Raw genomic sequence first — 14,837 nt, 5'->3', positions numbered from 1 at the left:
GTTAACATACTGAATGACAACTTTAGGTTCATAAGGATGAGTCGTGGACTTACAAACAATGAGATCTGGTTTCCTGCCTGTTTAATAGCAGAAGACAGCCTAAAAATCAGTCCTCAACACTTTCTCAAGTTCTTGTGTTTGCACAAGACATTAATTCTTTTCTTCTCGTATATATAGACTCCTCATGCAAGTGCAAATATGCCATTCCATTTTCAAGACCTCTTGGACTGCAGTTACAAAAGAATTCTCAAAATGAAAGATTCTTTATGCTATACGTGTGTTTCACTTAGAGGACAATAAAAGTCTTCTGATCATCTCTAAGCTAGCCTTCAGCAGGCAGACTTCTGGTTCCAAATTAAACAGCTGACGTAATTTATGGATTTCAAATAACAAGAGGTGATTAACAAAATTCCCAAATTATATAGAATGCAAGCTTGTTGCTGATAACTCAAGTATGTCATTCCCCTGCTCTCTACCTCTGATTTTAGATACTTATCAAGTACTCAAACAGTTCTGTTATCAGCTTTCCCGCTAAAATCCTGATCATTTAGCTGAAACACAGCTAAATATTTCGTATTTCACAGATAGAAATACGTTTATTCTAGGTAAATAAATTCTGGCATATTTTCAGAAAATTCTGTCAAGTAAATCAACGCAATCATTCTAAAGTTCTGTTTTGTTTTCTTTTGTTGGGGGGGTGGTGTCTGGTTTTGAGGGATTTTTTTTTTTTTTTAGAAGCTTTAGAAGTCATTAAACATCAGAAATCAACAAATACAGAGAGCAGAATCTATAAGTATGTTTCAGTACAATACGCCAAGAAGGGGAAAGTTACTTGTTGAGACAGATTGAGTTAAACTTGTCCTTAGGGTTAATGGCTAGATTCTGCTCCTGGAACTTCAGAGCTGTTTCTGCAGACAATATGCTACTTGAACCCCAGGAAGGCAGGAGTTTTTTTAGAGGCAACTATCTTTTAGGAGGGGTTTACTGAAAAGTCAAGTGTTTCATAGGTTACCATAACAACAAAATGTAACACTGAAAAAAACCTTAATGACACATTCTTTAAGCAAAATCAGTGCATTAAGAATGGTTATTCTGGAGCTCCCAGCGTGATAATTTAAACACCTGCAAGGCCAGGGTACCAATTTTTTCCCTGCCTCCCTCAATCCGAAACAGAAAAAACATCATTGCTTTTATAGACTAAAGGGTAAGTCTGATTGTGCTGACACAGAATTTATTTAACAATCATAGAATCATTTAGGTTGGAAAAGACTTTTAAGACCATCGAGTCCAACATCCCATACCCCCAAAAACTTTGGCCAGATTAACTTGAGGGAGTGAGAGTCTTTAATCTAAATCCTGTGACCTCTTCCAGCACTCACCAGTTTCCTAATTTTCTCAGGCTGCCATTGCTCCAGTTAAACACACTATCAGCAGAGGTCAAGATAAGAAACCTTTAGCTTTTAGATAGCCCGAGTCAAACTCAACAAGGGTTCGAATAGAACGACAGCAACATTGCCCTGAATAAACCAGCAAATGGAGAACCACTGCAGAGAGCAAAGCAATAGGTGATACATTGAATCTGCTACTAAAAGCAGGAAGACTGCTGTGTTTTGTGCTAGTTACAGTGGGATTTTATGAAGTATGAGACATAACAACAAAGTCAGGGGTCAAAACCGTATGAATCTTCACAGTACGTAGGTCCGGATATTACAGGGAATGATGCAATCCACTGGCCAGCTGCAGACAAAAATGGGATTTTTAAAATCCCAAATGATTATTTCAACACTGCAACAACAACAGGGCTGCCTACCAGCTTGTTCATCAGTATTACCGTTGTCACATGAAATGGCAAAACGCTTAATTGACTTGTGCAGTTGTGTGAACGCTGGATAGACAATTGCCAAGGAAACACCAGAACATATGCTCACAACGCCTTTTTTTTCCATATCTGAGATAATATGATACAAACGCGATACAAAAATTTCAGAAACGGAAACTGGTGGCTTAGGCAGGGCTCTGGGGAGAGAAGGCAGTGAGTGAAGTCTGGGAAACGTATGCTAAAATGATGAAAAAGACTCAAGGCTGAATGGCTCTCAAAGGGCAGAAACAATGGAATTTAACAGAACAGCAGCTCCACAAGTTCAAAATTAATGAATCAACAGAAAAGTGAGTAAACATTCTGTGGAGCTGACAGCTGAAGTGCTGAGATAGTCATCAAAAGTAGCAGCACTGTCTTAGCAATTTATCATGGAGAATGGAGCACAATCACTGCTCTTACAGCATATTTGATAAAGAATATAAGGCAGACATGTTCCTTGCCCAGATAAACTTACAGCCCAAATAATTTAAAATTCTATCCAACACAAGTCAAGCACTCATACATAGACCATTGATGATCTGTGAAATATTTGCTTTTGCCATCAAGCTAGTGCCTCAGTACTTTCAAACAGTAAATTCCATTGCTTCCATAGTATTATAAACAATTTTCTGCATAGAAAATTATCTGCTTCACTGGTTTGATTATATTCCTATGAAAAGATCTGACAAAAAAATTAGTCATCTATTAGCCGCATTAACTTTGAGGAAAAACTCCAATGCCCCTGTGACTGCTGGTATTTTATCACCTACAGGGGCTAAAAAAACCCAGACAATCTTAAATGAAGTTGGATCACAAGCAATGAAAGAGAGAAAACTGAAGATACAACAAAAAAAATACTGAAATGAAGCTGAAATTAAGCAAATTGAGGTGGAAAAGGCCTGAAAGAACATACTGATGCATTATAATCTGAGGAAGGACACGGAAAGGACCATTTTTATTTTCCAGTCTAGTACCTGCAGTAGTATGGCAATTGAATCAAAAATTCATATAGAATTGTATTAAACTTCATCTTACCTTAGTATTTTTACGTGAGTTGTTAACATATCTTATCCAAAAACCAAAATGAATTGTTTTGTTAGAAACATCTGCCCCGGGACACAGTCCTGTTTCATTATGAATAATTATTCAGATCAAACACACTTAAATACTCACATTGTACAAATTTTCATGTCACCCAAAGAAACAGAAATTGTTTATAAATACACTATTATTCTACTTACAGTTACGGATATTATTCCAGTCAATTTTAGAAAAAAATGGATGGCAGCAGAGTCCCTCATAACCCAGCCTTTCCTTCTGCCCACAAAGGAGGCTCTGGATCAGATCAAGAAATTCACTACTAACTTTCACATCCTCTGGGAACTTCAGAAATCTCTGCATTAGGAAGAAAAAGACTTCTGCTCAGCTGGAAAACAGTCCCAGAACAGTAAGATTAAGTTTCATTATTCTGAGTTATGTCAGGCACAAAGGATAAGTATTTATAGCTTACAAATAGGAGACATTTTTCAAAATAGATTTTTATATGCATTTACCGCAGTACAGATAAGGACGCAGGAAGAACCATACCCAATCAGACAAATGGTAGACTCAGATCACCATCTTATGCTGAACAATGGCCAATGGCATACACAAATGGAAGAATAAAAGACACTTCCCCAGAAAATTCTCCCAAACTTCCAAGGATTTGTGGCTTAGGATTTTCTGAACCAGCGAAGATGTATTTGTATTTGCCAGTTCTCAATGAATTCTTCTTCTATGAAGTTTTCTAATCACTCCTTGAACCCATATAAACATTCAGTAGCTGCAAACTTAAGGCAAAAAGCTCTTCAGCATGAGAATGTGCTATATGAAGTATTCTTTTTTGTTTGTAACGTGGTTACTGCTGGCTACTTTCATATGATGCTCCTAATTCCCTCATTAGAAGAGATAATAGGCAACCATTCTTTGTTTACTTCCTCCCAGCTATACATGATTTTTTTTTTCTTTCCTACTAACTCCTAGGGTTCTATGTGCTGCTTTTTGGATTGCTACTAAGAACTAAACTAACATTTGCATAGATTATAACATCAAGATACTGTTCTTCAGCCCACCACTCAGTAAAGTTGGGATACTTTTCCCTTCATATGCATTGGTTTAAGTTTCTTTACGCTAAATTTCACATCATGTTTTAATCATGCAGACACTCAACATCCTCAAGCCTTTCTACAGCCCTTGTCTTTACTATTCAGAAACATTTAGTAATATTCAAGAACTTTATCAATCCACAATTCATCATTTTGGAGATACTGCAATTACAGTTGCCCAAGATGGACAGCTAAATCTTTTTTAATTCATGCATTGCAGATGGTTAATTTTAAACACTTGTTACAAACAAAAAAAAAACCAAAAACCAAAAAACAACGGATATCTACCATACAGAGAGATATAAAAACAACAGAAAGCATATATTCTAAATATTTTATGAACCTGACAAAGTAAGAGACAGCCATAAGCTTCTTTTTCCAACTGTAAAAACATGTTCTCTAGTTACAGCCTTTTTACCCAAGAACATGGAAGGAGTTCTGTCTACCTGGAAATTCATGATGTTATTGAAAGTTTTTGCTGAAGTCCCTTCAGTGAACGGAGATCTTCCATAAATCATTTCGTACGCAATGACTCCTAGGGACCACCAGTCACATTCTGGACCATAAGAAGCTTTGCCATCCCCATTCAACCCCATTAGCATTTCTGGTGCCATGTAGTCAGGTGTGCCAACAGGTAGTTTGGCATTTACCTAGAAGCAAAGATATACCAAGTGAAAGTACAGCACTTTCTGTTCACTGCGATCTTAGTAATAAAACAAATCAGGGTTTTTTTGTGTGTATTGGTTTTTTTTTAATAAGACACATAATGTTCAGACCTCCAAGTGAATTTTAAGAAATTTTAAGCAAGTCTATTAAGCAAAAAAGTGCAAGGTTAAGGAAACTGCTGATAAACAAATAGAAAGTAAGCTATTTGATATTTTAAAAAAACAGTCAAATTATCAGAGCTAACGGTTACTAGAAACTACAAACAGCTGAAGTAGAAAAATGGCACTCTAAAAAGCACAGGATTACTAAACACTGATGTTTTAAGCAGCATACATACTTTAGCACTACTGCTTCAACTAGTAGTAACAGGGACATCACAGCAGAAATTACAATAGTCACATTTAAACATAAATATTTCCTGCCCTCATTCCATTCTGTGTCATCCCTACCTTTTTACCTTGTGCTCATGATCAGCAAAGTACTAGTATTGGAATTTCTGGAGTGTTTAGAAAAGGTAATTCAGGAGCCAAAACTGCAATCAATTGTGCACTGAGTGGCATAAAGAGAGAAACAAAACAGCAGGCAGACCTACACAAAAACCTGAAGGTGACTGAAAAGATAACACAAGAAAAAATTTAAAGAAAAATGCAATGCAGAGAAGCACTGAAAAGGGAATAACCGGGAAAAGAGAGTATTAAGAGTTACAATACTAAGAAAACACTACTAAAAATCAAAATTGTAAAACAAGACAAAAATCAAACTTCATACTCTCACTTAGATACATTTTAATTTCAAATTATCACTTGAAATTGTATATAGTTACCTAAATTTACAAGCAACTTATAAAAAAAAAAAAAACTCAACCGATTCGTAGCTTTGAATACAGTGTTTTCTGGTAAATAAAGCCCAGAACACCGGAATGTCACTCATTTTAATCAAGAGCTCCTGGTCTTCAAAACTATGCCACCTTAGTTACAACAAACACCGTTTTCAGTTCAATTATGAACAATGAGAGCTGCAAAAGGTTTGAAAAGCCATTCATAAATGGAAAAATACCACTGTGAATAGATTCCATATTGGACAAGAAAGGCAGAAGAACAAGGTGTAATCAAGGAAGAGATATAAAAGTTAGTGTTCCCTTTTTAAGTTGACTATCCAAATAAACCATTTTAAATCCACGTTATTACCATTTTGTTCACTGTCATTTTGGCAGCTGACCCAAAGTCCACCAGTTTAATGTGTCCTGTTCGGTCAATAAGAACATTCTCTGGTTTGATATCTCTGGAAGCAAGAAGAAAGCAATTAGTTGCATAAAATCTTAACAAGTGGGAGTCTTATTTCCAACTGCTGCTCTGTTTCCAAGCGAATATGAAAGTAGTAAAGTACCTCTTATTTCATGGAAAGTTAATAATTATTGAAAGAAGACGGAAAGAGAAGGTGGTTTCACAGCTTGACTACACTGTAACTGAGTTACAGTGAAGTGTTATGTAGTTTTCTTCCCAAATTTCCTCAGAACTTACTCTGTACATCTTTCAAATCCAGGCAGCTCAGCTACCTTGCCTTAGAAAGCCACAGGCCATGCTCTAAGTGTAACCACTATTTGGAACAGCCAAGCTGCCAACAGCAGCCAGCTGCTTGGAACAAAAAATACTTCAAAACATTTCCAAAGCCTTAGAATGGAATAAATTAATCAAACACCAACATGATCTGAAAATATATACAGTAATAGCCTTCAAGCCTTGATATAATCTTTAGGAAATATCTGTGATATTTAACTACTCCAATACCCTACACTGCCCTGTTCACCAAGCAGCACACAAGTTTTAACAATTGCACTAATTTCTCATACTACTTGGTGCTAAAAGCAACAATCTCTGGAAAAGATTTTAATTTTTTGTAGTGCAACATTAAAGCTTCTTTTTACTAAGCCTCCTGAAAATATATGTAACAATTCTTTCTTGATATTAATTTGAACTTTACATCAAAGTTAATGCCTTTAGCTACAATTATAGTTGGAATCCGATTAGTTTTCTAATTTTCTCTTCTAATACAGCATGTGAAATACTATCCCAAAAGAGGATGGAATATAAATAAACAAGCACGCATCATTCCAGAACACTTCTTCTGGAATAACACTGATCAAATACTAAGTGCAATGCAAAGCAATCTTTACCTACCGGTGTACATAACCCATCTGATGGACACTGTGAATGGCTAAAACCAACTCTGCAAGATAAAACTGCACCATACTCTCATCTAGTTGGTCCTCATATCGGTTTAAGAGTGACAGTAAGTCTCCTCCAGGCTGATACTCCATAACCTACATAAAATTTTAAAGGAACAGATACAGTCCATGTGTATAAAAGACACTCCATTCAACCCCTCCATATTACCCTGGACATGTATGAAACAGTTACATGGAATGCAGGAAAATTTACAGATGAGCACATTTCAACCATCACATTGTTCTTCAACGTAACAATGGCAATAGTGTTCAATAGAGGAGAAAAGAAACAAAGACTAGGCATTACCAAGTAGAGATTTTTCCTGTCTTGAAATGCATATTGCAACTGTGGAATCCATGGACTAGTGCTCTGAGATAGTATACTGCGTTCTTCCTCAAAAAAAGACACCTACAAAAAAAGGCAATGTTCAGTTATATCATGATGAAAATGCATTAGAATACATTAGAATCTCCTAGTTTTAGACAGATTTGAGTCTGTACCAAAGGTATGTCTCATTAAAAAAAATTACACAGAAACTGTGCAGCTGAACTACAACAATACTAAATGCTATTTCCTTGCAATGTGCACCTTTAAAAAAGTAATTTTATTCCTTTTCCCATCTTTTGTCGTCTAGCTTGCTTTCAACTGAATAGTCCCTGCAGCAAAGGCCAGCTCCCCTTTCAAACTCCCCTTTCTACCAGTCTGGAGTGCCGGTTGACCTCATCTGGATGTGCACTAACAAAATAAAACTAATCTCAAAAGATTCAGACAAGCAAAAAAGAAGCTAGAGCAATTATGGTATAGCATGTTACAGCTAATTCAGTAACAAATTAATTGTAAGGTATTAAAACGCAGGGCTTTCTTGAAATAATCCTCTAGGAACTATTTAATTATTTAGATGTGCAACCAGAAAACAGTAAATCAATTTTATTACAGAGACACTGCCAGTTCTTTTAGATCAACATTCCCTGGTTTCACTGACCCACACTCAACAAAATTGAGCAGGTATCATAGAATCACAGAATGGTTAGGGCTGGAAGGGATCGTTAAAGCCCACCTAGTCCAACCTCCATCTCCAACCAGATCAGGTTGCTCAGAGTCCCGTCCAACCTGGTCTTGAATGTTTCCAGGGATGGGGCATCCACCACCTCTCTGGGCAACCTGGACCAGTGCTCCACCACCCTCATCGTAGAAAACTTCTTCCTCGTATCTAGTCTGAATCAACCTCCTTGTAGTTTAAAATTATTACTCCATATTGAGGGTAGTATCATACCTTGCTTTCTTGTCAGCCTATGCCATAACAAGAGTAATTTTACTTTACATTCATTTTTGATAGCCACAAACAACGCTAAGGGATCTCAGGAGCAACCTAACTGCACCAAACATTGGGAACAACTGATGTAGATATTGCTGTATAAATTCACGAAGTCTTTCATGGATTATCTCTGTCCTACTTGTCATCTCATGCCAGTGAAAGATTAACTTCTGTTTCTCACCAAATTAGGATAACAACCTCCATTATCCCTTTTATAAGTTTTTAAGTAACACATTTCTCAAGCTAGTGAGAGGCTCTCCACAAAAATCCAGTCACCACAGTTTGCCTTCACACCCACTCTTGACATTCTATGTCACTCTTTAAAATAAAAAAAACTTAATGAATAGATTGCCTGAAAATTCAAGCCATCATCATGCTGATCAATACTGATCTAGTATTTTCTTAATCTGCTTTTAGTTGTCTGACAATTAAATGGAAAGTTCTTTAAGACAAGGGTCATTTTTTGTTTTGGATGACACCTCACCCAATAGATTCATGGTCTATGACAATGGCTTTTAAACACACAAACACAGTACTTCACTGAAACGTAGGATGATCCTTCTCAAGATACATTTTTAACTTAATTCTATTAGTAGTGACAAAAATGAAATGTTTAATAAATTGTAACTTATTGTTCTATTGTTTTAACAGAAAAATATACATACGTGCTCCTGCGCCAACAAGGATTCCTTGCTCATCACCTTCATAGCATAAACATCACCAGTAACTTTCTCTCTTACTACTTTTACGTCTGCAAAGTGACCACAGCCAACCACGCTCTTTACTTCAAAATCCTTCACACTGGGTTGCAGTTCCCTTAATTCAGCTATAGTCTCTGCATCTGTAAAAATAAAACACTTATTTTTACATTAGCCAATTGGCATTTCACAATGAACACATCATAAATGGGGAATAAAAGAAAACAAAAAAAAATTTAGTTCCAGACTCTTGAAAAAAATGTTAAATTATTCCAGAATATACTTCTTAAAAAAAACCCAGTATGCATAAGAACTGGAAAAAGACTGTACTAATGCACAGTTAAGATTGAAATATGGTACATACAAAAAAATCAGGAAGTGTTAAGATGGTTCCCATAGCAACCATAATCCTGTCCCATTCATAACAAAAGAGGCTATCAGCCTATGATGTTTCTCATTTCTTTTCAACCATACTTTACCAACACAAGGGTTTTACCCAGCCGAGTCTACAAGTCAAGTGGCAGGGTTTCCTCCTTTGCCTGTGGGAGGCACTAGTCTATTGTCTAACAAATAACCATAGACATTCTATTTCAGATATTCAGTTCAAGTTTTCCATTGACTAGTTTCAACAAGTACGCACTGTGATAATCAACTGCTCTCTGTAGATCGTTCTAAAAATTCTTCAGACTAGCAAAAAATTACTGTCTGCTAATAATATCTAGAAACCGTTAGATGGAACTATTACAGAGGGCATGAAAAGTTACTCTTAACCAAATGGCTTTCTAGTATATCTTAATAGAAAAATTGATTAACTTTCTTTTTCCCCCTCAAAAAAAAAAGAATCTGAGCACATCATCAATAAAATATTTACTCCGTCAAAAATTATAGTTGTGAAGCAGAGTTATTATTTACAAGTTACACATACAAAATATGGATAACACATGGAATCCAAAAGATTACTTCAAGCTGAAAGAGCCAAGTATTACCAAATTCCTTTCTATATTTTCCTCCCCATCTCACACCTCTAGTCACTGTCCGGCTCTCAACTTCTGACGTCCTTCTACTGCATGGACTTGGAGCTTTGCTGTATGCAGTACATAGACATTTTTAAAGAAAATGCCTGCTCAACTATAAATATAGTACAGACTAAGAAGGATGTACATTTGAGGCACAGCACTTCAAAAGTTACTTGCATTTGACCTTTTCGGACCTGAACAAAGCCCTACTAAGATTGCCAAGTTCCCCTTTGCAATGTTGATTCTGCCCACAAAAAGTCAGATGTTCGAAGTTCTGCGTTACAATCACTAGCGAATCAAAGCATCTAAAGTATTATTTAAACCTTCAGATTCTTAAGCACCATCTTTTAAAATAACACCTGAAAATTAGTCTAAACAAACTTACACTTCTTGACAAAGTTGCCAACGTGTTTAATTTTCATTAAAGCGGGGTTTCTGCATTCTTCAAAAAGAACGAATAAAGAATCAAGGATGCCTTCCCGGGAGAGAGAAGACATCTGCTGTTGAGTCACAAAGAGTGGCTTCCCCTGGAAAAAAAAGAAGCAACAGCAGATGGAGTCTAAAACAACAATGAAAAGCCTCAAATCAATAACATATGTATAGAGCAGATATTATATTATCCATTTAAAAATCACTGCTTCAGAAATTAGAAAAATTACGCAGAAGTGTGAGGTAAATACATCAACTCACTATGTTTATCTGTAATACTTGTTACAGGTATTTTACTTTTAGACAAAGCAATCCTGTAAAGACTGTTAAAGTTCAAATCACAGCTTTCTTTAAACTATCTACATCCTACTGATGACTCTGGCCTGACTGGCTTTTTTCTTGACATTGTACCATGCAGTTTTTTTCATGGTACAAATACTTTAAGCAATCGGTATCAATATTGACTCTAGAAAGAAAAGCTGTTGAACCTTAGAGGATCAAACAGCTACTAGCAAGGTAAACTCAGCTCACAACAAACCCTCAGCTACATCACTCATGAAAAAAAAAAATGCAGATCACAGGACACAGAACACAATATTCCATCTTTATGTGGGAAAATCCTCTCAGGCTAGAACATTTAACAGATGCACATAAACATAAGCACATAAGACCATCTACTATCCACTGAACTTTGTGCAAACCAGGTACACGCTTTGAATTTCAACAAGTTATCACCTTCTTTTACCCCTTCCTCCAAAGAATCATAGAATGGTTTGGGTTGGAAGGGACCTTCAAAGGCCATCCAGTCCAACCCCCCTGCAAGGAGCAGGGACATCTCTGATTAGATCAGGTTGCTCAGAGCCCTGTCCAACCTGGCCTTGGATGTTTCCAGGGATGGGGGATCTACCACCTCTCTGGGCAACCTGTTCCAGTGTGCCACCACCCTCAGTGTAAAATATTTCTTCCTGATATCCAGTCTGAATCTATCTCCTTCTATTTTAAAACCATTACCCCTCATCCTTTCACAACAGGCCTTGCTGAAGAGTTTCTCCCCATCTTTCCTATCAGCCCCCCTTAGGCACTGGAAGAAACACATGGGCACACTTCGAGTGGTCACATGAACAAGCAAAACTGTATTTTGATACGTGGGGCACGGACACAGACAGAACAGAGATCAGCAATCCTATGCCTGATGCTCTTTACCTGAAAGAGCAGATTTAACCGAGAAATTCGGCTGGTGATGGGCTCCATCGGTCCTGCCTCTACTGGATTTCGGGCACCGCATTTAAACTTCAACATCTTTACAGATTATCTTCTAGAAAGGATCACCTAAAAAAAAAAAAAAAAAAAAAAAAAAAAAGAGAACTGGGACTTTGAAGCAGAGGCAATTAAAAAAAAAAGGAGATGAGTGGGGTATAACTTAAGCACTGCCTTTATTTCCTTGGACACAAAATTTATTAAAGCTAGCAAGTTTGAGCGCGTATCCAGCGCAACAGCAATCAACGTGTTTTCTGGGAAAGGCGGGGAGAGGGAAGGGCTGCAGACAGAAAACAAACGCTAACGGCGCAGGGCTCCCCAGACAGCGGCGTTCAGGAGCCGCTGCCCGCCACGCAAGAGCCCGAGCCTGCACCCCCACAGCCGCGCCCCGGCCCCCCGCCACCCCGCGCCGCTCTCCCCACCTGCCGCCCCGCTTTACCGCCATCCAGGTTTGAACGGAGCGACGGGCGTCTCCCGCCCACCATCACTTCCCATGACGCGCGCCAAGCGCCCCCGCCTCAGCCAATCCCGAGGCCGGTCTGGCGGAAGCGCGGGCGTCGCGAGGCGCGGTCTCCCTAGAGGCGCGGCTGCGGCCCCCGGGGACATCAGCTATGCGTCACGCCCGCGAACCGTTAACGGTTTTAACCGTCAGGTTGGCGGTCTGTCCGGCCTGCCTGCCGCTGAGGGGGCCGGTGCCGCCCCCGCTCCCCTCCGGGCCGAGGGGCCGTTGCCGCTCGGCCGTTGGGGGGAAGAGGGGGATGTTAGGGGCAGGCACGACGGGGCCCCCGCAGTCGGCGGGTGGCGGCGGTCGGGTACTGCTGTGCGCTGCCCAGCTCTCACGGGTTGGTTCCCGTAAAGTGCACACCACTTGTCCTGTATTTTACCTTTTTTTTTTTTCCCCTCCCCTTTGCCAAATCTTGAAAGACAAAAATGACTCATTCGTAATAGTTCTGACTGGAGCTGGTTCAACCGTAGACTAGACGTCATAGCTGGCAGCAGCTAACTGCCAGGCAGGACAGCCAGAGGGGAAATAATGTTTTCAGAAGCTTTAAATTTTCTTGTGCAAAATGCTTATTTGACCTTTATGTCCAAATTTAATTTTTTTTTGTGATATGTGTGGCCATTTTATTCATATATAGGGTAATTAACTTTCAAGTGAAGCACTGGTGAAAACGTTCCAGCTCTGCATCCCCTCCAGAGCGGCTACGTGCCGCCCATCAGAATGCTAGGTGGAATGCAGCATGACCTTGTTCAACAATGGATCGGTGCAGTGATGGCGAACATCAGCACGAAGCATCGATGCTATCTGCAAACATCACAGTTATGCAAAACACTGGATGCTATTTCAAAGTACAGGTCTTTGTTACACAGTGTTTTGGCAGGATTTAAGCTGGTAACAGGAATCTAGGTGATAGGGTTCCTTAAAAATAATCATGTTGCTGTATAGTGACATAAAATAAGATGTTTTGCTATCCAGCAATCATTTTAATTATGCTAATAGTGGTTTGGCATATAGCTGATAGAGTAATGCACTGATGGATTGATTATATTATCACTTTATAGAAATTATTTTACAGATTTGTGCTTCCTTCTACCTCTTCCAGTCCACCCCTGGAACACTGACATATTTTTGGTGTATTTCTTGTCTCAAACTCACATATATGGATTCATTTCCAGTTATTAAACCTGAAAGAGTTCTAAAAATCTAATTTATTGTCCACCACCTGCACTGCCAATTTGCTTTCTGGATTCCATTCAGGACACTGTCATTGTGTCTCATCCACAACTGCATTGCACAAGAGAGATGAGCTCTTAAAAAGAAGTGTGATAAAGAGCTTCCTTTTTGTAAACCGGTCAGTTTTCATGCTAGCGCATTTTAGTAAAATATCACATCCTGCCTTGATATTTGGAACCCTATCATAGAATCATAGAATGGTTAGGGTTGGAAGGGACCTTCAAAGGCCATCCAGTCCAACCCCCCTGCAAGGAGCAGGGACATCCCCAACCAGATCAGGTTGCTCAGAGCCTCATCGAGCCTGGCCTTGAACGTTTCCAGGGATGGGGCTTCCACCACCTCTCTGGGCAACCTGTTCCAGTGTACTGTTCCAGGGTACTCTGTCCTACATTTTGGACACATCTCATTGTCTGCCATCCAAACTAAGAGAAGAACTTCAGGCTTCTCTGCCTTTCCCCTTCTTCTGCACAAATGCCATTAGCCTCGTCTCTTTTAATTGCCAAAATTAATGTTAAATATCCAACACTGTTTCTAACACCACTTGAGAAATTACTGTATTCTGTACATTAGTTTAGATTTAGTAAGTGGGAGAAGAAAAAGAGCTGGCTTGTCTTTCTGACAGCTGATTTCCATATTGTGTTCAAATAACCAAGTGTGGCTGATTCTCTTTCCATCTTTGCAGGATGGTTTGGAACAGCTGATGCACAAACTGGATGAGGAGGTGGGCCATTAAAGGTTTCATCTCATCCACAGTAGGCTACACTCTCCCTTCTGCAACATGAACACTACTTTTGGGTCTTCCAGACAATATCCTGAATTTGTTTGACCAGCCAGTTATGTTGCACAGCCCTACTTGGCTAACAAGTCTGCCTCAGTTATCTAACTGGCCTCTCAGCTGCCCAACTGTTCAACTACAGTACAAGTTTAGTTGCAATGATTTTCATGTTTATAACTTAATTTTCCCAAATAAAGATTTCATTTTTTTGTGTGTACTGTTAAGTGCTTGCAAGTAAGGAAGCTGGCTGTTCCAAAGCATTCTTTGGGACAGATTCTGTTTTTCCTCAAAACTCAGGTGAGAGCTCAAGTTAGATTAATTCCCTTCAAGAAGGCCCTTAAGCACGTACTTTGCTAGAAGCAGCCATGTGGTAGAATATCACTTACTGTTTTTTCTTCTTTGTTGCTGTGTAAAAGACTGACAAACTAGAATGTCTACTAACAAAATGAAATAGTAGCATAAAAATACAGCTGCACCAGAACTGTTATCAAACATTAAGAAAAGAAGCTGAAGTGGCAGATGGAGGCAGGAGAGGAGAGAGAGAAAAGCTGTGCAGTTTCAGTGATAAAGCCTCAGTACCCCTTTCTCAGGTAAAAAAATAAATACCTTTTCAGAACACCACACATTTTCGTTTTCTTTAAATTGATGATCTGAAGTCTTCAGAGTGAAAGTGATGATTCCTTCATACTTTTGGTATTTTTATTAAGAGCAACCATAGT

At 38.8% G+C, this 14,837-nt stretch overlaps 1 protein-coding gene across 4 annotated transcripts in view; it reads right to left on the bottom strand.

Annotated features, from left to right (window-relative positions):
* CIT (citron rho-interacting serine/threonine kinase) overlaps positions 1 to 11,650 on the bottom strand; it is a 73,995-nt gene extending 62,345 nt beyond the window's left edge. For all 4 annotated transcript variants that reach the window (XM_086761806.1, XM_086761807.1, XM_010121475.2 and 1 more), the window contains exons 1-8: positions 11,555 to 11,650; positions 10,308 to 10,449; positions 8,874 to 9,049; positions 7,200 to 7,301; positions 6,846 to 6,988; positions 5,856 to 5,949; positions 4,449 to 4,652; positions 3,100 to 3,253 (exon numbers count right to left, since the gene is read on the bottom strand). In XM_086761806.1, the coding sequence (XP_086617932.1) occupies positions 3,100 to 3,253; positions 4,449 to 4,652; positions 5,856 to 5,949; positions 6,846 to 6,988; positions 7,200 to 7,301; positions 8,874 to 9,049; positions 10,308 to 10,449; positions 11,555 to 11,650 (1,111 nt within the window). The remainder of the gene's footprint in view (positions 1 to 3,099; positions 3,254 to 4,448; positions 4,653 to 5,855; positions 5,950 to 6,845; positions 6,989 to 7,199; positions 7,302 to 8,873; positions 9,050 to 10,307; positions 10,450 to 11,554) is intronic.
* Between the last annotated feature and the right edge of the window lie 3,187 nt (positions 11,651 to 14,837).

Source organism: Chlamydotis macqueenii, chromosome 17 (genome assembly GCF_036417535.1).
Source record: "Chlamydotis macqueenii isolate bChlMac1 chromosome 17, bChlMac1.mat, whole genome shotgun sequence".
Taxonomy (NCBI): Eukaryota; Metazoa; Chordata; class Aves; order Otidiformes; family Otididae; genus Chlamydotis; species Chlamydotis macqueenii.
This window is presented reverse-complemented; position numbering and strand designations above follow the sequence as displayed.